General features: G+C 42.0%; 1 protein-coding gene across 2 annotated transcripts in view; it reads left to right on the forward strand.

The window, feature by feature from the left end:
- Positions 1-26354, forward strand: part of TBXAS1 (thromboxane A synthase 1) — a 229924-nt gene that overhangs the window by 140759 nt on the left and 62811 nt on the right. The window contains exons 8-9 of one of the 2 annotated variants that reach the window (XM_040595586.1): positions 624-754; positions 21570-21884. In XM_040595586.1, the coding sequence (XP_040451520.1) occupies positions 624-754; positions 21570-21884 (446 nt within the window). The remainder of the gene's footprint in view (positions 1-623; positions 755-21569; positions 21885-26354) is intronic. The other variant, XM_040595587.1, reaches the window with a different exon arrangement.

Here is a 26354-nt window from a genome sequence, read left to right on the forward strand (position 1 = left end):
CCGATGACTGATTTGTTAGTCTTAAGCTGTTCCTAAATTAACGAGGGGTTTGTCAAGGTGCAAGACTTCACTCAGGTTTCTGATTATAAAGACCACAGACTGGAGACCATTCTTGTGATAATATCCCACTTTCAGAGTCTGTGGCCTGCTTAGATAAGCAAAATAAAACAGAAAACCAATATCCTGACATTGGAGAACTATAAATGAGAATGACCAGTACACGACTTCATCGACCAGTGCCACGGGCTGCTAGGCTAGTTCAACATCCTCCAACTTCTGTATGTAACTATTCGAGTAGGCAGGGAAAATAATTTTCCCCTTTGTTGTGGAGGCTCTGTGGCATCAAGAAGCTGAACTGAAATTCTGAAACATTGTGGAAACAAGCTCAGAAGGCATCTGTCTGGCAGGGGAATCCTGGCCAACTTGGAATTTCTAAAAGGAAATCCTTTACCAGCCTATGGGAGTGGAAGAAAAGGAGGGAGAGGGAGAGAGAAGGAATAAAAACAGGTCTCACAAAAGTAACACATCCCATTTGATGAGTTCTATAATATTAATGAACGGAGGGGGATATTATATGCCTTTACAGTCCAATTCAGTGTTTTCTTCTTTAAAATCTCTTACAGTTTCTTTCCCATTCATAATGATACCATTGCTCCGGATTTTACCAAACAAGAAACAAAAGGAACTGAATGGATTTTTTATTCAAACTGTAAAAAATGCAATTGTCTCCAGACACCAGCAAGATGCAGCTGAGGTAAGGCTATTTCTCTGATGAATGTATGGATAAGCAAGTGTTTAGAGGAAAACCTGGAAGTGACATAAGCTGCAGTTGCAAAAGCAAACTCAGTCTGTTTGAACATTCAAAGCAATTTACTGAAGATTTTATTCATTTTTAGCTTTATGCACCATCAACCAGGCTTGGTTGTTGATGCCGAATTGTTAACATATTACAAGAAAGGTTTCTTCTCTTTGTATTTCTGTTCAAATAAGGATGCAGAAACCACTGCCTCTGGGATGACTTTTCAGCCCAGTTTCTAGACCCAGAAGGAAGGATTCACCCTGTAGAATTTTTTCTCAACTTAGGTGTTTTGTCTGTGTTACTTTTCCCTAACAACCAGAGAAAAGGCAGCCCCCACTGTGTTTCAACTCAGTCAGTTACCTGGGAGCTGAGGCAGATTTTATATAGTCCTGTGATGCTTCCTACTGCTTTTGAAAATGGAGAGGACCTGAATGTCTGGTTAAGAGCAGACACTTGCTATTGAGAAGGCTAAAGAGAAGGGTAGTAAATTCTATCTGAAGTATGCAATGAGTATGCATTATTAGCAAATCGTTTGTTAGCCATGTATTCCTCTTTCATCTGGACATAAGGTAGTTCTGGCGGTTTTTGTTTTGTTTTATATGGAGTATCTGAAGGCACGTACATTTTTATGAAAGTCTATTTTTGCTATATGAAGTATTTGGAATATAGGCATGTACTTCAGTTCTGTGATACAAAAGTTCTTCAGGTCTACTTGTCCTTTTGGACCGTTCTTTGCTGCAGACTGTGCATAATACCCCTAAAAATAAGTTAACTACTTAATTATGGATGTGTAGTGAGAAACAAAGAATATCAATGAGAATTCCATTTTAAAGGTAACTGAGACAAGTTTTGCATATCAATTGACATGAAACAGGCTACAACACACACATTAAGAAGCTGTTAATATTGAAACATAAGAGATGTTACCACTTTGAGATGAAGAGGAATTCTGATGGGGTTACAGCACAGGTGAGAATGGGTCCTCCCAGCTTTGTCTCACAGCTTAGCCCCACAGCTACCACTTTTCAGAAAAAAATTAATTTTAGTTTACCCTACATTATATCCAGGACACATTTAAAAATCAAATTGATTTTCAAATACATTAATGCTCTTTGCTGCGTTATGTATTCTGCTCCTTGACTTTTTTTACAGTGAAGTCTCACTTCTGTATTGGTTGCACTTTATCACCACGTGCTTCTTGTCTTTTCTCTAGCCCACCTTTACGAGTCTTTGCTCCCACTAGCCCTTAGGTCTTTGTCTCTGTCCTTTATATCCAGAAGATTGTAAGTCCCATTGACCAGCCACAAACAATTCATGATTCATAAACTTGGTTCCTGTCCCAGTCTGAGTGCTGGAGGAATATTTTCTAACAGGGATGGTGTATCTAAGCTGCTTGCAGACACCTCATTTCTGGTGCACAGATCCAGTGTGAACTTCTAATGGCATTCTGGTGTGGTTCTGTGTATGGAGAGTTTTGAATCAAAGATTTATGCTGAAGGGGTCTGCATGAAAACTCTGTTCTGTGTGTCAAATATAAAAGGACAATGAAATAATCTAATGTGGATTAAAAATTAATAAAATCAAATGTATTTCTGTGGCAGTAGCACTAAGGGCGTTGTTCATGGACTACATCTATTGCTATGCTATAGATGGTCATTCCCTCAAACTGCAGATAAAGGACAACAGGGTGGGTATGGTTAGGAGAAAACACAAAGAAAAGCAAGATTGTATTGATAGGAGCAGGAGGCAGCATTCTGTGCATATGCAGCCTATTTGCAGGTTTCAGTGGTTGATGGAGCAGAGGTTTAAGATTATATTGGGAGGGATGTTGGGAGGTGCTGTAAGAGATAACACAAGGCAGTAGCTGCCTAGTATCAGGGCAGTGTGGAGGAAAGTACAAGGTCCATGTTTGACTTAACAGTGTATGCACAAGTCCATGACTGGCTGTGGTCCTGCCTGCGCCTGGAGTTTTGCCTAGTTTGCAGAACTGGCATATGGGAACTATTTCAAACGCTGGGAGTTAGACACTTAAGACCAGATTTCTGAGTGCATTAAGTCCCCTTTGCAGTTCAGAATCATTAGCGTGGCTTTCAAAAGCCAAAAAAAGCCCTGGAAATTTTGGAGCTTCCTTTTTTCCCTTTTCACTGCCAGTCTTGTTACATGCTCTTAGAATTTTGACTATTTTAGGTTGGTGGCACATGAGTCGTACTCCAAGTATAGGCAGTTTAATAATTTGCTAGGAACATAAAAATGGTATGTGAAACAGATCAAAATGCAGCTGTGCCCAATTCAATGCAGAAACATAATCTGTAGAGATTAGGTGTCCCAGAGCGCCCTGCATTTGAAGGACAATTATGTCGTGTATCGTAGGTCTCGAATGATGAAATGTACCCACTGAAGTCAGTTGGAGTTTTGGCACTGAATTTTAATGAGGCCAAGATCTAACTGGTAGCTACTGGTTCTTTGTGCTCATAATGGGAGCTGTAAGCAAAGTCCTGCTGTCTCCCTGTGCTGCATTAGGGCAATGGGCATTCCTTAGGTTGCCACATTCCTAGATGTTACATTATGTGCATCTTTTATTTCTCATTGATTCCATCACCACTAAAAATGCTTTCCGGTTCTTTTCTTGAGGGCAGGGAGAGGCAAAAAAAAAAAAAAAAACAACCAAAAAAACCCAACCAAAACCTACCTTTGGAACAAACTGTAAAACAATGAAAAGCTCCACAAAAGTGATTCAGCTGAAGCTTGTCTTCCTCTCATCTGCAGCTAATGTGAACAAAGAATAAAGAAAGGCCAAAAAACAATGTGACAAGCAAAGTCAGCCTGTTATCATCCCTGTTCTATCAGTAAATGAAACAATGCTTCTGAATGCCTAAAGATAATCCCATGGGCAGATAGTAATTTTACAGCCAGGTTTAGATCTAATAATACGCTTGCAGTTTATATGAGATCTGTGATGTCACTTTCTCTCATCCCATCGGCTAGTGCTGCAGATGTCATTTTAATTATATATTATCTTACTGTGGTCAGTCAAATAATTTAAGTCCTGGATATTCCACTCATTTGGCTTATGTACAAAAACATTTAGAGGCTGTACTTTAGAAATTTTGATATATTACATTTATTCATGGATTCAAATTATTGTAAAATGCTGTTCCCACTATTTACAGAAGAGCAAATTCACCATGCTCAGAAGAAACAGCACAAATTTAATGCACCACTTAACACCTACTTTGAAGACTCCAGCAGGATTTAAGTGTTCAAATACCTTATCCTGATTATCTGCCCAGGTTTAAATTTTTCCCTGAGGCAAAATGTTTCCAGAAACAGGGCAGATAGACGTTTGTTTGTTTCAATAAATGGTAGTTTGATAGATTTTCATTTAATAATCTGCTATGCAAATCATTATTCACGTAAGAGTTGTTTTTCTGTCATGTTATAGCCGAGTTCTTAACCTACCAGTCTTTTTTAAACGATATCTAGATGAAGAAGTCTTTCATGGTGCTTAAAACTGAGACTCCTTTCTAAAACTGTGGGTGGAAACTAAGCCCCCCCCAGCAGATGAAAGGCCAGAATTTCATTTGTAATCCATAGTAATAACAAAAATTGGAATGTAACAATTTAAGGATATTGCAAAACATTATTTTTGGATAATCACAACAGATCTGTGGGGAAATCTAGTTTTCAAAATATGCACCCTTTAACAAGGAGAACTGGAGAGTTCATAGAGGCTGCAACACAATCTTCTGACATCTCCTGTTTTTTCCAGTCCTACTGTCTACTGTGAATGCATGATTCAAGGTCACTGATCACATGCCAGGCAGGTAGTGACCTGATGGTGTTTTTGATGATGATTAGCTGTTTCTTGGTGGTCTCAAGCCAATTTAAAATGAGAGAGTGACAAAGCACAATGACATATCACCAGAGCTGTGTTCGTTGGCATCTTGGTTGGCAGTTTAGTCAGTCTGGCTGGAGACCTGCGGACTACCTGAATGTGTTCGGGGTAAGTGCAGAGCAGGCAGAGGGAACAACGGGAGAAGAGTGTGAAAGGCTGCACTGCTCTGAACCATGCTGCCTGTGAGCCACATGGTGTAACGCCACAAAGAAGCTGTACGGTGCTGTCAGTCCTGGTGGTGAACTGGTATGGCCCTGGCGTGCTCTGTACTCTGCTGTGCTAGGCCTAGGTCAGAGGAGGTTGTCGTCTAGTCAGCAGCTGCCAGTGAGCAATTGCAACCCACTCCAGTTTTCCCCACTTCCCATCCTTGCTCCTGGCCAATCCTTTCCTGATCCCAGGTAGGTACAGCCAGTGGCTCTGCTGCCCCCGGGCTGCCTGTACACCTGAGCAGGCACAAGCGATTCCTGATTAGTGGAGATGTGATTTTGCAGCATCAGCCATGGGAGCCTAAAATGGTCAGGAAACTGCATTTTGAGGAAGTCTGAAACTAAGGTATTTAAATGCTTGCAAAGGGGGGAGAACAACCCTTTCTTTCTCTATGGACCAGCAATGGGAAAGTGCTATAAGGAAGCAGTATCTTTTAATATCTTTCTGGGAAATGATGGCCTCGTTACAACTTCAATCTCTGGAACACTGATTCCTAGGGAAAAACGTGCAATGAGCTCCCCTAAACACTTTACCTAAGGGGAGGAGGGACATGTGTGTGTGTACCTGCATTCTGGAGGATAAGGGACAATCTGAAAACCTAATTACTGTGGCACTCTGTTCTCTTCTCTTCCTTCCCCAGCAGTTCCCTGGAGTTTTTCCTTTTTGTGAACTAATGAACTATTTTATTCAAGAGCTGCTTGAAATGAGTTGAGCAGAGGTAATCCTTCTGAAAAAGTCTGATCCTTTCCTTGTCAAGGGAAAGCTATACAATTACTAAGAAAACTTAGTTAAAAATTTGCTAAATGCTATGTACATTCCAGGAGCTATGTGTGTGTTTGAACTGTGGAAATGCAGTACAGATGTTAAAAAGTAAATATTTTTCTAAGGAAACAGCAGATGGGGGGATTAGACACCTTCTAATAGTGTGCAGTTTTCTTGCCTTTGTAGAAAACCGAGAAAAACTTGTTTATATTTGAAAGAAGGTGATGTCCATTTAAGGATACACACCGTATGGCAATATTAAATAATCCATTTTATTGATTAATAAAGTCAGTAAAACAAAGGATCAGTCTGGTTCTTTTGTTTTTCTAAGTCTGTAGGAGGGAGGCTGCAATTCTGTTCCACTGGGCTGTTCTCACGGTTTGATCATGTCATTATCTGCCGCCTTTGTCAGGAGGAAATGTGAAGTGGGCTTTCCAGAAAGATAAATGTGTGTCTTAAAGTTATAAAGGGAATTTGTGCTAAATATGGGGTTTGAACCCAAATCTTCAACCTGTATCTCTGCTGTTTTAAGCAGAAGGGTGTCATTCCACTGACAGTGTTAAAAACCTTTTGAACATTAAATCTGGTGTCTGTGCTTGGGCAGTGTACGGTGATTCTAAGATGAAAAAAGCGGCAGTATGTTAAAAGGCATTTTAGTTATTTGCCTTCTTTTAAAAATCAAGACATTACTGCTTGCTTTTCAGATTACGTTCCTTCCTTCCCGCATTTGAAGAAAAATTCTTTTTTTCCCTTTTTTCCCTTAAAGATGTAATTAATTTTATAACTTCCTCAGGGTTTCTTAAGTGGCCATTTAAACATAGCAAGGTCTCAAAACCTCAAATGGAATGAACTTGAAATTCCTATTACTTTTGGTCACCAGTTGAAATTTCTTGATCAATCTGTTGTTATCTTTCCAACGATGAATTGCAGGCCTATGAAATGTGATCTTTTGGTTTCAGGCCTGGGCTGAAGTGTCTGGCTGAGGTACTTTCATCATGAAATGCAGTTCTGCAGTCTCTCTGCTCAAAAGAGATCAAGGACAGAATAAGCAACGAGAACGGTGACTTTCTCACCTCCCTGAGGCGTGTTGATGGGGTAGCGGGAAGGGGTTTGCATTATTGCTGCATCTGTCCCAGTTCTGCAGCCCAGCACACCTGTGAGCCCAGCGCTTTACTAGCACTGCAGTCACGCGAAGACAGCAAATGTCTGCTTGGTTACCTGCTGCCAGCAAGCACATACCAGGTCTGCTTGGTATCACTCACCCTTTGCTCTTACTGAACCATTTCTACTGCTTCCTTGGTTATGGATCAGAGTACTCATGGATCCTAGACTAGGCACAGGCAGGTGGTATCATGTATATATTATCTACCCTACTCCAGCAAACCCTGCAGCGACTGTGACAATATAATCTTGGCATCTGCGACTCTTTCTCCAATACCTCCATCTCTCCCCACTCTCTTTTATCTTTTTGAGCCGCTGCCATGTGTCTTCCTTTCTTAAGGAGGTGACAGGAGCAGTGTCCCTATCTCATATTTCACATGTTCCACATGAGCTGTCTCACTGACTTCTTGGAGCACCGCTCACATGCTTCAGTTTGCAAGAACATAGACTTGTACCAAAGGGCAGAAATGAAAGCAAAGAACCAGGGTGTTCATACTGATTAGGCTGGTGGAAGTTTTTGCATATCCAGAGTTGTCAAGAATGATCTTGCAAACAGTACTGGGACATTGTCTCTGTGCAGGAAAAGCTAACCTTACTTTCTAAGACTTGTGTGGTGGAGCTCCTTCAGAGGGCCTTAAAAAAAAAATGGTCACTTTGCCCCTTCCTGAGCAGAATGGGAGGTTCAAATGCTCCCTATAGCAGCATTAATCCACAGGGAGTCATTAGACCAACAGGATGCTTTCAGAGTTACAGGGAGGAAGATCTTTAATGCTTCTGTCAGTAAGGTTTGCATGCATTTTCCTCCTGTTTTCCCCAGCCGGTGCAGGAAGTGAAGATGGACATTTGGCTTGGCTGATGTATGAGAAGCATCTTTTAATTGAGAAGGGAGGGATTTTTTGTGTTGAAAAAAGGCTTTTTTATCCAGAGTAAAAATAAACAAACTCACATGCTCGGTTGTTGGTAATGTCAAGAGTTTTTGTGACTTAAAAATTGTGTTTATGTGATAAAATCAGTCACTTAAAATACTGTTTATCAAAAATCCAGGCCAAAAGATAGCTTAAGCACTCTTCCACATAATGTTTGCTGTGGAAAAACTGGAGGAGGAAAGAACTGAAAGGCAAATCTATCTTTTTTAAAGAAACCACCCCATCGCTGAAGGAGAAATCAGAAGTCAATCTCTCTCTCTCTCTCTCTCTCTCTCTCTCCCCCTCTCTCTTTCTCTCTCTCATTTGTGGCCAGCCTTACTTACACCTCCTTCTAGGTGCTGGCTGTTGTGGCTGTACCCTGTTTTTCCTGTTCGTGATATTGAAGGAGAGGGTGTGATCACATCTTCATTTTATGTGTCCATAAAAATAAGAAGAGCAAGAGCTCGTCGTGCTTTGAAGGTGAGATCCAGCAAGCACAGCTCTGTGTCACAGTTTTTGTGGTGGCTTGACCAGCACAGGCAAAAAATGGAGGATGAACAAGCCAAAAAACCAAAGGTGGTTGTTCCTTATAAATGCCTGGGCCTCTTGCTTCTCCTCTGCAACCTAGACGTGGCCCACCCCATCATGAATTTTTTGCTTTACCCTCCCTTATGATGGCAAGGGGACCCTGTGCTTGTTGTACAGAGAGAAGTTCAAATGTTGAAAATCCTGTTTATGCCTGTGGTAATTCCCTGTAGGCGATAACGTCAGTGCTGGCCACTTGTCCCAGCCTGATCCTGTGCTAGTAATGAGTATTCGCAGCATGCATTTCAATGTCTGATTAAATCTTTCTGAAAGGCCATCTGTTTGAGGAGGATGTGGCATAGACTTTAATACTTTTTATACCTAGTACTCAATACTGCCGTTTCATGACCTTAGACATAAAGTTTGTCCCCTGGTTAGTTAGCATCCATCCTTATACTCCAATTGGAGAAAATAATTGGATCAAGGCTGTTGCAACCTGTTGGGTCACTGTGTGTCTTTGGGGAAATGTTCCCGGGTGTTGGGTCACAGAAGTTACACATACCCAATGAGACTTTGCTGTGTCCGGGGCTGAGAAAAAGGTTTCTGTTTTCTGGGAAGGGAGTAAAGCATCTCCAGCTGCCTTTCTTTTATAGCACTTGGAGCAGAATCTGATGTAGTCATATATCTGTTGATACATGCCAAATCAGTAAGTAATCTGGCCTTTCTGCTGCATGTTCTCATCTGTGCAAAATATCCAGCATAAGCAGTGTTACATCTGTCTTTCAGTGTCATTCTCCTATAGGCTTGGAAGCAGTTTCCCTTTGCGATTCCCTCAGCATAAAGTAAATCTTCTCTAATGTGCCTTTTCCCGTTCCTTGTTCCCTGTCATTTGTTTTCCTTCGTGGTACAGTCTGGGTATTCATCCCTTTGGCTGAAAGGAAAAAATGTCACCCTGAGGTTGTGCACATTCCCTTTCTTTTGTAACTTTTCTCTCTTACAGTTCCTCATCTCTTCTGTACGTTACCCTTGTGGTCTGTCACTCCCCAGTTTCTCAGAAGATCCTACTTTAGGTTGCTGGAAGCCCTTCCTTTTTCCTGCTTAATCTGTGATCTGTTCTTCAACCCGGGTGTGGGGTTTTCAAATCAGCAAACAAAGGGAAACATGCCATAAAATGAAATCATCTGGAGATTAATTTTCTGCATAACAGGGTGGTGGCCTTTAATGCCAAGGTAGGATATAAGACAGGATATAAAATCTAATCTTCATTTACTTAACCTTTTTTTTTTTTTTTTTTTTTTTTTACTTTTGATCAAAATCTGCAAGGGATCTGTTTACTGGGACTGGGGGGTTTATATATTTACCTTGCTGTTCAGAGCAATAGTATGTTTGGGTACTTTCCCTCTACAGACATTCTTCTGATGTATAACTAGAGCATAGCATCTAAATTCTTAATTTAGAAAAAAAAAATCACAAATTGACTGACCTAATTGCAATAACAGAGCTTTCCCTTTCTCTGTGAGTTTTAACATTTTCAGTTTTGTCTTACATTTCATCCTTTTGTTCTTTTTTCCTTTATTTGTTATTGGTTCACCATCCTTCCTTCCCGAGTATCTCCCAGAACTAGGAGGGGAGTTGCAGCACTTGTGGTATTTAGTGGGTGATCTTTGAGTTTGTCTCTGTTAGCCTCTCTGTGTCTCTGTTTGCCTACAGTGACCTCTCACAGCCCCACACACTGCCTTCTTTTTGCAATACAGTATGACCTTTACTGAAGCAGTTATGAAAAAGCATTCCATGATATTTCATTCTGGTTCAACTGTCTTGTCCATCTGTTGGCATGTTTTGATCTCTGGAGGTTTTTCCCTTGATCTGTCTCAACTGTTGGGTATCTACTTTGCACTCCTTTTGATATTTCTCCCTTTTCTCTTGTGTGTACTTACCTTAGCAGATGCATACCCCTACTTACGAGAGGCACTGACAGCCTGCCTTGCAAACAGAACCATTTATGTGGCCAGCATTTGGATGCCAAGTGCATGAAGTTGCTTTTCTTTTGAACCTGGTGGCAAGTCAGTCTGACCATCTCAATACACAAAGGTGACCAACTTTGTTTGCTGGGGCAATTCTCTTCTTGCCACCATGCCCAGGCTGCCCCGGGGGCTGCCTCTCCCTGCCTCAGCCTGCTGGAGCCATCAGAGCAGAGACCTTTACTAGACCCCATCCGGATGCTCGTGACCGTAGCTGGAGTTTGAGGATGATTTAATGTTATAGATACTTATTATGGAAAACGACAGATTGTCTGTCACTGGAAACCTTGAGGAGGGGCTTTTTAAAATGTGCCCTCGTTGTCAGCTGGCTGCGAGGCAGGAATCCCTGCATGGTGTTCCTCCGTCTGCCTTTTGCTAAAGAGCAGCCTAACAATTGCAGCGATTCCTCTCCCTCCCCAAAAATCCACCTAGGAAATCCTGCATCCACGGCAGTCAATGGCAGCCTTGCCTTGGCTTCACGGACTGTCTGTGCAGGGCTTTCTCCACTTTCTTTGCAGTGGCTACCCTTCATTTTTCCCTCCCGCTGGGATAAGCAGGCTATATCTAAGAGAGACAGAGACTAGAGGGGAGCTGAACACCTCCTTTCTCTCTTCAACAGAAATGTACACTTTTTAATAATGTAATCTCAATTAAAAACATGCCAATTAAAATGGGCTTTTTAGTAGGTCTCTGGGGAGAGCAAGCCATAATTCACATTAAAATGTAAAGCTTCAGAAGCAGGGAGAGCTAGGTGCATTGCAAGTGCCCAAATATTCAGTGATTTTAATTACAGTGGAAACTTGATAAATTGCTTTGTGCCACAATCCATTATTAACAGCTTAATGAATATCACTGCTGCCTGTTTTAAACTGCTCCACAGTGAAAATTATTGTCAGTATTTCAGTTGTGAACTCTGATATTCAGTGTGTTTGTGACTTGCCCCCTTAAAAAGGGGGGGAGGTTGAAAGTCTGCAGGCTTGGCTTTGGGTCTGGGTAAGTTCTGCCAGCTGCAGCATCCCAAGAGAGAGACAAGAGGGAAGATGGAGCTTTCGTGTTTCACCAGTATCGGGACTGGCCAGGGGTTACATCTGCTCCTTGCACAGTTTAAGAGCAATGCCATGGCTGTTCCCTGGACGTGCAGAGGGCCCTTACGCCGAGTGCTGCTTCTCTGCACGGTACCCATTAGGCTGGAGGACTGTTTGGGGTGTCCACTCAGGAGTAAAGGGAAGCGGTAGGTAACAGTCCATGATCAAGCATGCTGATGAGCTTAATTTGGAGTGAGCAAAGTGCAAGTTGGTTTGAATGTTCCAGGTTTTAGCTAGCAAAAAGCTGATTTGAGTTACGGAATTAGGCAAGTCCTTCTGGAGCACTGAAATGTAAACAGTGATTGTGCTCAGCTTTGAACAGAGAAGAAACATTTTTTTTCTTGACAGTTACTACGGCTGTAAGAATAATAATAGTACTGAGATGCTATATTTTTTTATAAATAGTTATAGTAAACTGGTACCTTTCCCCCTCTTTTCAAAGCAGCTTAATATTTCAAGGATAAAGGTTGTTATTAGGAATGTTATTATTTTAGATGCTAACAGCAGGTATAGTGGGCTTATAGTTGTGCCCCACTGACGTGTTAAGCCGTAGGTATTTAAATAGCCGTGGTCTGGCTTCTATGAGATTTATTATGGGTGTTCTGTTTTCACTTTTCACTTGATCATGTGGTCTGACCACAGGGTCACAGTTCCCAAAGTGAGGGTACTGCCAGGTGTTTGACAAGATCTGAATGAGTTACAAGGTAGATTTCAGAAGAGAAATGACTGGGAACTGCTCTTCTGATTCAGAGAAGTCACAAGTGCCTGTATGGGATAAACATGATTTGTCTGAATGTAATTAATGTCTCGGGTTTTGCTATTATTATTCTGATTATGTTTTTCTGGAAAACAACAAAAGCATATTCACTTTCGCCATCTCAGAAGTGGCAGCATTGCTCATAATGATGTTAACTTGCACCCTGCCAATTATACAGAGCTCTCCTCATTCATTATATTGATAATTACACATAGGATTTTTTTTTCCTTGTGAAAAATCTTTCGCTGACAGAGGAATAATGATGCCTGTAAGTTGCTTAAGTATTGCTCAGTCAGGGATATGTAAGATGTAGGAGATGTCCTCATATTTTTGGGGAGAAAGACAGCTGGTATTCTGACATGCTGTTAATATTCATGTGTTTCTGAAGTAGTTTGGGGTTTTTTTTTAGTTTGACTTTAGGAAGCATTCCAGACCACAGGGCTGCCTGATTGTAATTTTTCATTCATCCCTGTACTGGCAGAGGACAAAGAGGCATGAAATATATAAAATGCCATCTAATTTTTCTTTTGTTCTTTAATTCACACACACATGCTTCTTCTGTGTGTTTATCAGTGTGCACAAAATGCCTATATTTGCAAGATAATAGCTGTGTAAATATTAGAAAGTCGTATTGAAACTCTGAAGGAAAGGAGAGCAGGGGGAGAATCCTTCCTGCTACCGAGGAGCCATCTATTGGATAAAACCCATAACTGAACCCAGCATCCATGAAACTGCGGAGGATAACACAATTTGTTATTGGTCACTGGGTAGCTGAACATAATCCTTTCCTTCCCAATGCCCCTTTCACCCACTGTGTTAGAAACCTGTACCCCTTCATGCACACAACAGGAGAGTCAGATACAGAGGCAATTTATGTACTATAGGGCAAAAGCCAGTTTAATATAGCTGAAGATCCAGAATAAATCCTAATGTAGGGTGCAGGCGTGATCATGAATGGATAAGCCAGCAGTAGGATTGCCCACCAGCAATTGAGAGTAGTTGCTTAGAGAAGTAATAAAAAAGGCAAGTTTTTTCCATATTGTTAATAAAGAACATAAATAACATTAACTGTACTTTTTTGTAACAGTACACGTCATTTATATCAGTCTCACATCCATAAGTACAGTTAAATAAAAGACACTTTTTTAGTTACCCAGGATTACTTAAGGCCATCACAAAACCAAATAATGAGGTGTTCCTTCTCTCAAAACGTATGCAATCTATATGTAATGTGATGCAGAAAGAAAGGATCATGAACAAACCATAAGGAGAGATGAGGGAGGACAGGATGTGAACAGTAAATTCCCAGGATGACCCCAACACATCCTGACAGCTCTTTGGAGTGAGTGGTGGGGCTTTGCAAGCGTGGGGCAGGAAGAACAAATAACAAAGAAGCAATAATGACATTCCTGTGCGTTTTCTTGAATGTCAGGCAACTGCTAAAACCAGAACTGATTATTAATCAGGAATTCAATTTAAGCAAATACAATTATAATCTGTGGCAAATAGAAAAGGAACAGAGAGCTGCCTGCAGCATCAGCCTTTAGTCAGCAATTTGAGTCAGCAGAGGGTCAAGTTTCTGGGTGTCAGACACTTATCCTAAACACTCCCTTCCTGTGTCCTCCCTTCCTCCTGCAAAGAGCGGAGGGGAGGAGTGTCAGATGGTTTACCAGGAGGCCAGATAAACTTTGGGAGAGGAGGCATGCATACAGTGTGCAGCAGTGTGGTCAGCGTAATGCTGAGTGGGGACTCAGTGCCTGTTCCACACGCTGGCATGCACAGCGGGGAGAGAGGCACGGTGGTGGCCCAAGCTGTTCTTCCCCAGCGCCCAGTTATTTCTTCTTTTGCTGTATTTGCCTGCTGTGTATTCTGACAACCTCACTCCTCCACCTCCAAGAGGCAAAACATGTGGGGCAGGAGAAGCTCAGCTACTGCACACACAAATCCAGTATTTGTTGTTTGTACTCTGATAATAATGCCAGGAGTCATGATCGGAGTGTTGTTATCCTGAATGTTTTGCAAATACAGAATAAGGAGGTTGCAGTCCACTGTTAATTTTCTACCAGTGACTCTTGCTCGCTGTGATGCAGGGCTTGGGAAAACTGGATGAGACTCCCTAGCCATTGAACTTTGGGCTGTATTCTGAGCCTTCCCCATGTGTGCACGCGATGGAGGGAGCTGGGACGGATGTACTCTTGTGCCGTGCTCTGGGCTGAGGCTGCCAGCCCAGTGCAGCAGAGATGCCAACCAGCTGCCACAGTGCATGACACTTGTTTGCCATTAGACTGAATTTCATGGAGAAACTTAGTGCTTCTTGTAGATGCCCAGCTCATTCTGCTCAGCCTCGTATTGGAAGGAAAGTCCCCAGAGTCAGAGACCATGGTCAGTTCATTAGGGGTGTAAATGGACCAGGCTGCAAGCAATCCCTTGGTTTTACACTGAAGAACTACTGGAAGGTTTTCCAGCTCTCTTGGCAAGCCGTAAGCTTCTCTGTGGGCCCACAGAATTAATGAAACAATCACATAGCTGTATGCCTTGTTTTCTCTTTCCCCTAATTGTAGTATCTCTTCATCCTACGTATCGCTTCAGCTAAGTTAGGCCTCCAGCTAGGGTCTTTGCAGCTCACAGTCAACAGGTCCACACACTTAAGATTAAAACCAGCCTGCTTCTACAAGAGCCGAAGAGCTATGTTAAGCTTGTCTCAGCTAGAAACAGTTCTTTGCTCTCTCTCCACTAGCTAACAATTAGATCTGAAATTCAAATCTATTCTCATCCCTGGACTATGTGGGAACATCTCGAGGAGGCAGCTGTTGTTTCAAGATGTGAGCCCTCCAGTGCCGCTTGCAGTGGTTTAAGCTGAAGTGAGGTGAGTCCGTAACAAAATTTTGGTTTTGAGAATTCCCACCAGCTTTATTATCAGGTCAAATGAGGTTTGCCTGTGCCTCTGTGGATTACTAAACCTCTTACTTTAACGTTGCATTTTGAAGGTCAGAAAAGTGCAAAATTTTTGAGGAAGAAACCAGCAGTACCTGAGCACTCTTCTCTCTTGCCTCATGAAAGGAGATAGTACCACATGAAAATAGTTTTGTATTTTTCAGTAGTATGATATTTCTGTTACCATCATGCTTTGCTAAAGGCCTACTGAAGTTATATATATATATATATATATATATATATGTATATGAGATACATGTACAAGTACAGGTTGTGGAGCCTCAGATGTTACCGGTGTAGCTGGGTGAAATGTAGCAATCTGCAGTGACTCACTGGAGCAGGGGAATCCTCTCCAGTGATGAAGATGGTTCAGTGCTGGGGTGGGCTGCCTGGGGGGGGCTGTGGGAAGCTGGAGTTTGGCTAGGTTTCTAAGAACAGGTTAGACAAGCAGCTGTCAGTGTTGGTTTGGCTGATGCTGCCTCATGGCAAGGGAATGGCGTAGATAACTTACTGAGATCCTTCCAGGCCTCTTTCCCCCATGTGATGGTGCTTTTGCCTGAAGCTCTGAGCCTCTGTACATCTGTTTTCATCCTAGGTCTTAAAGGGTTTTCTGAGATCATCATTAGCTTTTTTCCTCACGAGGTTTTGTAAAATGTGATGTGTTGTACCAATTTTAAGATGGAGAAGCCACACCAGTTATAGCTATGTTTTAAAGGCAAAAAAGGGAGTGCAGCTTGAAGTATCTCAGCTCCTGTGGAGGTCAGTGCTTTATCTGGTAATTCATACTGGCCACTGCAGATTTAGTGGCAAACTGAGCCTATAAAATCCATGTCATACTTGAATTTACACTTACTTGGTTTGGTGGTTTTTTTTTTGTTTTTTTTTTTTTTTTAAATATTATTGGTAGCATATAGAAGATATGTTTTGTTACAGTGCTTAATACTTCCCATGCTCAGGTGCTTTCATCAATTTGCTGACATACCTGCCCCATCTAGGCCTGCTTAGCATCTCATGTAGCCTTTTTGCAACATTATTGTAAGGACACTTCTTTTTTCTTTCAAGTAGAAAGCAAAGGTGTTGCTGTGGCTTATGACATCAAATGTGGTGTCACTGAACACTCACAGCGCTCCCTCATTGCCATGAACTGCTGCCAGAAACTTGCCTAGGAGTTTAGCGTTGATAATGTATGAAAATATCAGAACAAGTCCAAAGTTATACAAAACCTTCTCAGTGTAGAATTTCACTACAAATGTTAAGATCAGGCCAGACTGGAAAAAGACTGCTCCACTTTCCAAGTGGGCACTCCGTGAACTTTTTTTTCCTTTAAATTTGCTCAGATTTTTAATGCAACTTATATTGCTTTGTAAGACGTGCCTGCCTTCAGACATTCAGCCTATTTGCAATAAAAACATTACAGTGGTTTCACCAGCTGATGTTAACACATGCGAACAAAAGGGGTTTTTTTCTGCCAGACCGAAAGCCTCCCAGCCACTCTTGAACAACCGCTGTACCCTGCAGTTCCACAGTCGCCAGGTCCTTCCAGAGCTGAGCATCACCCCTGAGAGCACCATGACCTCAGCCTTCAGACACACAAATTAGAGGGCGATCAGCTCTGGCCTCCCAGTTAATTCCAGCTTCTGGGTTCATGCACAAGGCAAAAGGACAATTTCTGAAATGTTTAGGGACTGTATGTATTGGCAGAGAGACTGGCTTTTTTGTGATTTCACTGACAAAAAAATCATACCTGCAAGTGTTAAGGAGGGGTTGAATTTGATCCTTTCAAAGCAGTTTGACAAAATGATAATTTTAGTGGCACTGCATTTTGTGCTTTTTCAAAAGGGTCTGGGTAGCTACCACAGTGCTTTACTGATAATGTCAGGGTGACACAGGTTTGTCTCACCTAAAAGATGGTTGCTATTCAGACTCACAAAAAGTGAGCTGGATACAAACTAATTCAGCAGAGTTTGTACAGGTTTGTAGGAAACAGAAATAATACGAGATGTGAGCTTACTACCTGTTAGATAAGGATTTTGAAGCTTAGTTTCTGCTTTTCTGAGATGCCATCAGAGCATTTGAGAAAGGCTAGGAGGGTCTGCACAGCTTATTGTGAATGGCATTATATTAGCAGCATCACATTTGTATGACTTGCACCACAGCAAGTGCTTTACAGAATATCAACCAATTATGTCATCTAGTTTGATTCCTCAATTAATTTTTAAGTTGCTTTCTGTAGTTCTGGGCTCTTTTGAACCCAAAACAGGGAGCTGAACTATCAGTCATGAAAATCTGATTATAGTTTGCAGAAGACACAACTGGAATCACAGCATTAAGAACAAAAATTCCAGCTGATATATATTTGGCATATTCCTTCAGCAATTTTTTACTTCACCTTGCAGAGAAGTTGAATGGCTCAATCTCTCTACCAAAAGCATAACCCAAGGGTCCCCTCGATCCCCAAAGCAGCGATGAATTTGCCAAAACGTCATCTGGTATGTCGATCTTAGATATGAAAACACAGTTCCCTGTTTAGGATGGAAAGAGCTGGAGATGTCCCTCGCCCCCCAGGACCCTTGCCTCCTGTGAGAAAAGTCATGATACATCATGCATGTGAGCGATATATCTGTCTTCTTCTGACAGCTGCAAAACTTAAAAGCAGCGATTTGAGGAGGGGTGATAGATACCGCCGAATTGGCCTTCCCTGGTATAGCACACATCTATTCTTCCAGTGTGTAGCACATAGCTTGTTACGCTTCTGTGCAGAATGATTTCTCTGCATAGCCAGGTGATGTTTAAGGAGACTAATGAGAGAAATGATACAGCCCAGAACACTGGTGTCAGGAAATATATTGCAAGGTGTCTATCTTGGGGAAGCCGAAAGCAGGGCTTGTCTTATTATATATTTCAAAGGGGATGTCTGTGTCACCACCAAGTTAGATATGCACCCTGTCCCATACTGCGTTCAAATTAGATTTTTTCAAATAGTAGCTTTCCATGCAATTTTCATTGGCTTAATGATAGGCTCTGTGTTGTTCAGGGGCAAAACAAGAGGCCATCGCATTGGCACACCATTCTTTTGAAGCGGGAACTTGTTTCTGAGGCCATTGTAACATAACTATGCAAGTGTCAGAGGACAGGATAGAGGCTATTACAGGCTTCTGCTTTTTGTGAGGGAAATCAAACAAATATCCTCGATGGAAAAAAGGAAGCCAGCAGCTGTACATGATGACCAGAGAATGTTTTTGTGCAGTGACACTGTCAGTACCTGGTCTGTTGTTGTCAAACTGAAAAAACCTTCCTTACCCCACCCCCCACCCTCGCCCCTCCCTGCTGTCAACCAAAGTACAGAAAACCCCTGTGAATTTTCATGGGCTACCTTTTCCTCATTTCTAGCACTTAACAATCCAATTACATTCGGTTTTATGCTAGTGTTTGCTTCTATTGCCACTGTTAGGTTTTTGAGTCAGAGTGATTTTTCCATCCTGATGGTGTGGAAGAAAAATATGTTTCATTATGACTGGTTATAACCCTGGAAATCTTTTCTCTCGCTTGGGTTGATGACGATTTTTTATGTTGCTTTCTATACTGATGCCTAGAGTGAAGTAGAATGAACCATAAGGAAGAGTAGCTTTCCTAAAATACAGCTCCTTCCACTGTGTAGAATTATCTTGAAAAAAAGCTTGCATCCTTCTAATTTTATGCCTTTTTTCCCCCACTATTATTCAAGTAGTATTTACAAATGAATGTTGTTTTTGTAAGGATTGTTTATGAATCCATTGCTCTTAGTAACCCCTGCTTACCTGTGAACAAATTACATGGCACAGATAAGGTATCTAGTTGTTTCTCAATAGGGTGACCTTATAAACAGATTCTGCAACAAGGCAAGCTTTTAAATTCCTAACCAAATATATTGTGTGAGTAATAAAAAGAGCTCCTCAAAATGGCCACAGAGGCATTTCAGAGCACATTCTTGGGAGTATGCACTTGTGCTAGCATTCATTAAGTTTGCTTTCAGCAAAAATTCTCACGAATGAAATTTTATTCACTAGTCATTATGATCATTACTTTACTATCATAGCAATAACCAGATGCTTTGTATAAGGCCAGGACCTGATTTTGTCTAAGGCTAGAGAAACATCTTACAGGGTCTCTGGAGAGTGTATTGTCTAAATACAAGACCAGACTCAGCTAACAGCTCATGACTGGGAACTGCAAACCCTCAGAGAGCAATGGGTTTGTTTACAAGAAAATTCACAGCTAGAGAAGGATGAATGCAGAACCATACCAAATGTTATATACCATTTGAGCTATAGTATGTTACAGTGCTACAACTCTGCTGAATATGAATGTATTTATATGCTATAAAGATAGTTTAGGTGATGATGACTGGTCTTACGGGTAAAAGGGAATACCTCTACTGTTGCAGTTCACTGCTATACTGGACTAGTTTATCCACACATTAATGAACACACTGGAACTGGACTGTTTTGTGTTTGTTTTGTTTTGTTTTTTTAATTTTAAAAATGACCTAACCCAAATATATGTACCAGGAAAATCCCTGAAGCATAGGCTATGCCAAAGAGTTGGACTCTGAGTTATGCAGTAGACGGACTTCCAAAGTGTGAATAAAGCCCTTCCTGGAAAAGTTGAATGAGCTTTTTAGCTATGCACAACTGAAGCATGTATGAAGTGCTGCTTCCTCCAGTCTAGAGGAACATAAAAGAGAGGTATCCCATCATGCTGGAGGAGGATGACTGTGGCAGGGCAGTTGCAAGTATTGGCTTGCTGTATTAGAAATGAGAGACCAAGGAAGCATGGCCAATTTGAATATGAAAATTGTGCCTAAGTCACAGAGCACAATATATATAATGTTGCTTTGTGTGCCTTCACTTACTGGGGGAAAAGCACGTATCCCATGCCTTGGAGGTGATGCAGTTTGGCAGGCCAATTTGTTGTCCTTAAGCATGCTGTGAGTGGCATTAACTATTACCCGGAGCATTGATTCTTGGGTGCACCAGAGTGCAAGGTGTGCTATGGTGCACCTGCAAAATAAAAAGGTTCTGTGGGGTGGAGGGAAAGGACTGTTAAAGAGGCAGTGTGCCAATCCCTTGTGTTACTGAAACCTCAAAATAATTATTCCTCTCTGCCTGTAGACAGCTCAGAACAGTTTGTTGGCAGAAGAGATAAGCACAGGACACTAAATATTTCTTCTCTTTTGTTGTCTCACTGCTCTTTTTTCCCATGTTGTGTGAAAAAAATAAATCTGATTAAGTTCTTTGACATTTATAATTAATTAGCCCTTCCTTACTCTTATCTTGTTTGCCTGTCCTTTTCTCTGGCTTTGTCTTTTTCTACTTTATCTCTCAGTCATCAGATCCAAGAAATCATTCAAATGATTTGTTTTTAACAGATAAATGTAGCTTTACAGCATTTTTTTTTCTTTTGAAGAAAGACTTGGTCCCTTCTTTTGTCCATCCCACTGTACAAGTTGTCATGTTCTGGCACTGCAGTCACTTCTAAGTCCTTGAGCTATCATGTATTCTGTTGGTATTTGAGGAATTGAAAATCAATCACATAGCCTTATGGCTTAGGTTCAGCACAATTCTATTATGCCCACTCCCAAAAGTCAATTCGAACCTTTTGGGTTATATTTCAAAGACTAATCAAGCTTGCTGTCCAGACTGGTTTGGAGTCAACTCACTCTTGTCCATAGGTCTGTTTATTAGAGTTTTTCTGTCAGAAACTAGCATGAAAGAAAGCAGTTTTCACAACAGCAGAATCATTCAGTGAGTATTTTGCAAAGCCAAGCCACCCAAACAGGTTTTACGGTAGAAAAATGCTTACTGTTATGTGTTTCTGCAAATATGTTTTTTAAAAAAATAATTTAAAAGTGCTATGTTGATGCAAGTGTTCATAATTGTACTTTCTCATAAAAAGATGCACCAATTTACTGAGTTCGGTTTCTAGTCCTGTCTTTTTAAGCTGGCACAGAAATCATTGTAAATGCAACTCTAAACCTATGTGATGACTTTCATGCTTTAGACCATGTGAACAAATAAGGATGATGCCTCCAAGCAGATGGGCCAACTCCTCCAAGCATGAGTTGTGCCACCTCCACTTGGCAGGTGCACATGGGACTGCACATTGACTGTGTCAGTCCCCTTATTTTCAGCAAGTGCCAAGAATGCACCCTGAGAATGAAAGAAGCTGTGTATGGAGCTGGCCATTAGCAGTCCTCTGGGAAAATATGTACCTGTTATGTACTGAGGGCAGATCAGTCTCATCCCACCGGGAAGAAAGCAGTGACAGGCTCTTAGTGACGGCATTTCCAGCTGATCTACAGAAGTCTCATTGTTCAGTGAAAGGCTGGTGGCCATTTGTGGGAGCCTAGTGGCCACTGGGGCAGGTTTTATACTGTGGGCAGTATAAGTAGGAAGCAGCTCTCTCCTTCCGTCCTCCATGGGTAAAGGCATTGGTCTGTGACCCATTCTTTGTGCTGCTTCTCATCCTGTATTCTGCAGAGGCGCAGAGATTTTCTCCAGTGGATGCTCGACTCCCGCGACTCAGCTGACTCCCTGGCAGCGGGGTGTTTGGATGTGGTCAGTCCATCTGCCGCTTCCAGCCAGAATGAGGCACCTCTTGCTGGCAGGGCCCCATCTGAAAAGGTTCAGAAGACGTTAACAGAGGATGAGATAGCAGGCCAAGCTTTCCTGTTCCTGATTGCTGGGTATGAGACCACCACTAGCACACTGTCCTTTGCCACATACTTGCTAGCCACCAACCCAGAGTGCCAGGAGAAGGTGCTTCAGGAGGTTGATGAGTTCTCAGCAAAACACGTGAGTACAATGTGCTGATGTGAAGCTTCATGCAAGGAACAAGGCAATGTGAATGTTGTCGTGCCACTGTGGCACCTGCATGACCCCTATTTGCCTCAGTTATGTGTTCATATACTAACATTTTATTAATATTTTCAGCAAAAAACCAAGATTAATCTATTTGAGGTAGGGTTTTTTGAAAATGTTAAATAATGTCACTTTACAGCAACTGAAGAGATGGCTCAGAAACTTTGTGTCACAGTGAAAGCTTACCCTTTACAAAATATTTTACATTACTGAAATAAACCAGCTGTTGCCAGACTCTAAACCAAAACTTTTCTTTTTTTATCTCTTGTCCTGATACTTTTTTTTGGTTTTGTGGTCAATTTTATTTACTGATCTTGGTAAGAACATAAACAGTGTTCTTACAAACCACAAACTGCAAAGCTTTGCTTTAGATGTTCATACTTCCATTTTTTTTTTTCTTCAGCAGCAGAATATACGTGTGCTTTAAAAAAACCACACCAAATCACAGTATCTAACTCTCTTATGCTGTGTTCAAATTCCTACTTCTTCACTATCTGTATTTACCAAGGGCATTTATGTTTCCTGGATAACCATTGACAATATTTGGTGTATCTAGCAGACCATGCAGCAGCCGTTCTTCCACCCTACATGCTCTGCACAACTTGTTAGTTACAAGAATTCAGATTGAGGGTCTTTTTCTTTCATGAACACTTTTATAGTGGAACATGAAGCTAACAGGAATAAAATGACACTAGGCATGGCTCTCTTGCAGTTTTTTAGCTGCTGGATTTGCATGTTGAAAGTCCTAACTATAGAGTTTGGGGAGTTTCATGCTTTTTATGCATTCCATCCTCTGTGTTGTACTTACAGAACAAGAAAAGAGTTGTATAATTTTCTGCTTTGCTGGTAAAAGAAAATTCTTGATTATGCAAAGTGTGCCCATTCAAAAGCTACTATTTCCCTCCTTTTGCTTGTGCAAACATAGAAGCCAGGATTTGGGTACATGGGAAATGTGATCTTTTCTCTTGCATGATGAGGTTCTGAGCATGGTGATTCTCTGTCTAAGATTGGTTTTGCTCTGAGGGTGCAGATGGATGACAGCAGCGGAGGTTAGGACTGCGCAATTTGATCCACAGGACTTTTTCTTGGTGCATGCTTCGTACCTCTGGTGTGAGTTAAGTCAATACAATGGAACGTTGATGTGTTGTGTCCTAACCTATAGGGCTCGGGTTATATTCTTAGGTTATTAAGTCTACAACACTCCAGCTGGAACGTATTTACTTGTTTCATGCAAATACAGCAGACCTTATTATGCCCTTGTGTCTGGTTAGTTCAATTGACTTCCTTAAGACTTGTGAAGGTGTGAAGGTGCAACTTGGCCTGCAGTATGTGCAGTTACTGTTAATATCAGTGGCCGAATTGCACATAGAAACTCCTATTATGCAGCCCCAAGGAAAATACAGTTCATCTCCTCGCCAGTTCCTGAAAACTGACAGCCTAAGAAACCAAAGCAAAACTGCTGGGAGAGGTATCCAGTGTGATAGGTACGTGATGCCATTCACATCTGTCTGTAGATGGGGATATGAATTAATAAACTTCTCCATGTAAGTGCATAGGAAGCTGACTGCAAGCAGTCATTAACTGGCCAGTCGCTTACGGACATTTCACATAGGGAGATCACGTTTATGGCTGTGTCTAAGTTAGCAAGAGGTGTGGTCTTGGAGACACAGATTCATGATCTAGCACAGTTGGTAGTGGGAACTGTTGGGTGCACACTGTATGCACTTCAGGAGTTTATTTTGGGTTAGTCTGAGTCTGGTCCTGTGTACCAAATTCCCCTTAGCAGTTGGACCAATCTTCTGGTTTAGTTCCAGTTAAAGGAGCTCTCGTTTTGCCGTTCACAACTGCAGTGTGAACCAGTGTAAGAGACTTGCATGTGAGTGTACTCCAGGTCCAAGCTAGAGAACTAAATGGACCCTGTGTTGTGTATGGTCTGTCTGAGGTGTCACTCACTAATATCAATATTTCAATAATAATCCAATTCAAATACGTAATGCTTGACTCTCTCGGTTCTCTAACAGGAATATTTTGCTAATAATTTTAGCTTTTGCAGTATCTAGGGGAGGTTCTGGAACTAGGGACGCTCGTGGCAGAGAAGTCAAAACTTGGTGTAGAGATGTGGGACTCAAATGAAATGCATGATGTTTGCAGGTCAGCACTGTACACAGTCTGTGTGGTGCCTCATCCCAAACCATGCGGTCCCACGTCATATATTGATTGGAAGAAGCATTCAGATCTCTTCCTCATACTTTACTAGTTTTCAGGTTTAGCTTTAGATGATGCATATATGGCTGTATGGCCAAGAAGAAGAGGGAGGGGAAGGATAACTATTCATCTGGTGTCCTTGATACCAGGAAATTCATAGATCTAATCTGTGCAGCCCCATCCTTAAAAAGATTTCCTATTATAAACATTTCATGATTGGGGGGTGGGGGGGCATTGCACTGCTCAAGGAGCCCGTCCCAGAATAAGGAAAAGGGTGCAGCAGTTCAGTCCCCTTAGTGCCTGCAATTAACTACTTTTAGCCTAGAAAGTAAGATCTATGCAAACAGTTTGCAAGTTACGGGAGCAGAAGCTATTTTAAAACAGGGTATATATAGATGCTATGTTCAGTTGTCATGCAAGGGAGAGGAAGGGAGCGGGCATAGCAGCTACAGGCTCACAGTTAGTTATCAAGTCAGTTGCTAAGAAATTTGATTAGGTTGTTGCTTGTACTCAGCACATCAGCTTTGCTCAAGGTGCTTTGCAATTTTCAGAAAGGAAGGGCTTTAGAAGGCCAAAACATGGAGAATGGTACAGTCAGGTTGTTTTGACAGGTGGTGCAAGACTGCTTTGATTTGCAGATACGCAAGTGTTAAACACAGTACCCCCTTCAGCCAAATTTATACTCAGGTAATTATAACTACAAAATGCTCTCCACCATGTCCCCCTTCCTTCCTCCAAACACTTCAGTTGCCTCATGCAGCATGTTTTATTGCCCTAATCTGTGGTGTAAAGCTGTGGTCTGATTTTACAGCAGCTCCTGTGTATCATCCCAGAGATGGCTGTACTTTGGTGGTAGACAGAGTGATTTATACACTCAATTTACTAAAGTTTATAAAGACATGTGAGACCCATCTGAGAAAGGGGTGCTATAAGTGACAGGCACAGCTCCAGATTTTTTGGAACACCAGTCAAAAACTCAAAGCACAGTGACCTTGTGATAGCCAGTAAGGAGAGCAAGGTCGGTCGATCTGGGAGTACAGCAGTATTTTGGTGGCTCTGGGTGCTCTACTTGAGGATGCCCCTGAGTTTGCTCTGATATTCATCTGTCCTGCTTGCACAGTGGGTACCTTAGCAGAATGGGACAACGTAAAGGGGAGGGAGAAAGCCAAGGCACTGCTGTGTTAGAGATCCCTTGGTGCAAGCTGCTGTGGCGTGGTGCAGAAATATGAGGTTAGGTGCTAGAAATGGTCTAGCCCCAATGCTGTGCTGGGAGTCAGGAGCCCAAAGGAGGGGCAGGTCTGACTGTGTTGTACTGCTGTGTCGTGTCCAGCCAAGTTTGTCTCAGAGCTGTCTTGGGAGATGTCTCTGCCTCCCTCCACCACGCTGCCTGAATACGCTGTAGAAATGGCACTTCCAGGCAAGCGTCCTCAGAAAACAGTGCCTGGAGCGAGTCACAGGCTCTAACCTTTTTTGTTTTACCTCCAGGACCTTCCTCATCTGTTCACTAAAGGACTTTTTAGGTGTTCTCTTGGATGATAGCTCCACGTGGAGGCTTGATGATGTATCTTTCCCTGAAAGTGAGAAGAGGCACCCAGCCCATTTTAGAGGCTGGCAAGCAGGAGAAACCTCTCTCTTCGGTTATTGTAGAGGGCAGGACAACACAGGTTATTGCCCTCCTCACCTCTGTCTGGATCTTTGGGTTGTAGGGAAAGTGAGTGCACAGCTTTTCATTGTCTCCGAGGAAGGAGAGAGAGGGTACTGAGTGGCGACTACTGCCACCACACTGCATCTTCCCATTCCACCTGTAAATGCCTGTATCTGCTCCAGCTGCACTGGGAAACACAAGTTTGAGTACAATTCCTTTAACAAATGCACTGAATTGTAAAGCCGCTGACCCAGCTCTAGCCATGAATCCCTTAGGGGTGTCGTATGTGCCCTGTGAAGGGCCATTCACTGAAAATTTGATGCACCTATTTGCTACAAGCTTGCTGCTGGGTGTGCAGCTTCCTTTGATACTGTGATGACAAAATAAACAAGATGAAAACAGAGTTAAATATGAGCTAGTGGGGGCAGGACGCCTACACCTGTTTGTGTGTAAAAGAATATTAGTTTCTGCAGAGACCACAGATCTGTTTCCAGAACAACAGAGAAGGGTCAGACCTTCAGAAGGTTATAAACTGGCACAACATGTTTTGTGTT

The sequence above is a fragment of the Falco naumanni genome, chromosome 5 (assembly GCF_017639655.2).
Source record: "Falco naumanni isolate bFalNau1 chromosome 5, bFalNau1.pat, whole genome shotgun sequence".
NCBI classification, from domain to species: Eukaryota; Metazoa; Chordata; class Aves; order Falconiformes; family Falconidae; genus Falco; species Falco naumanni.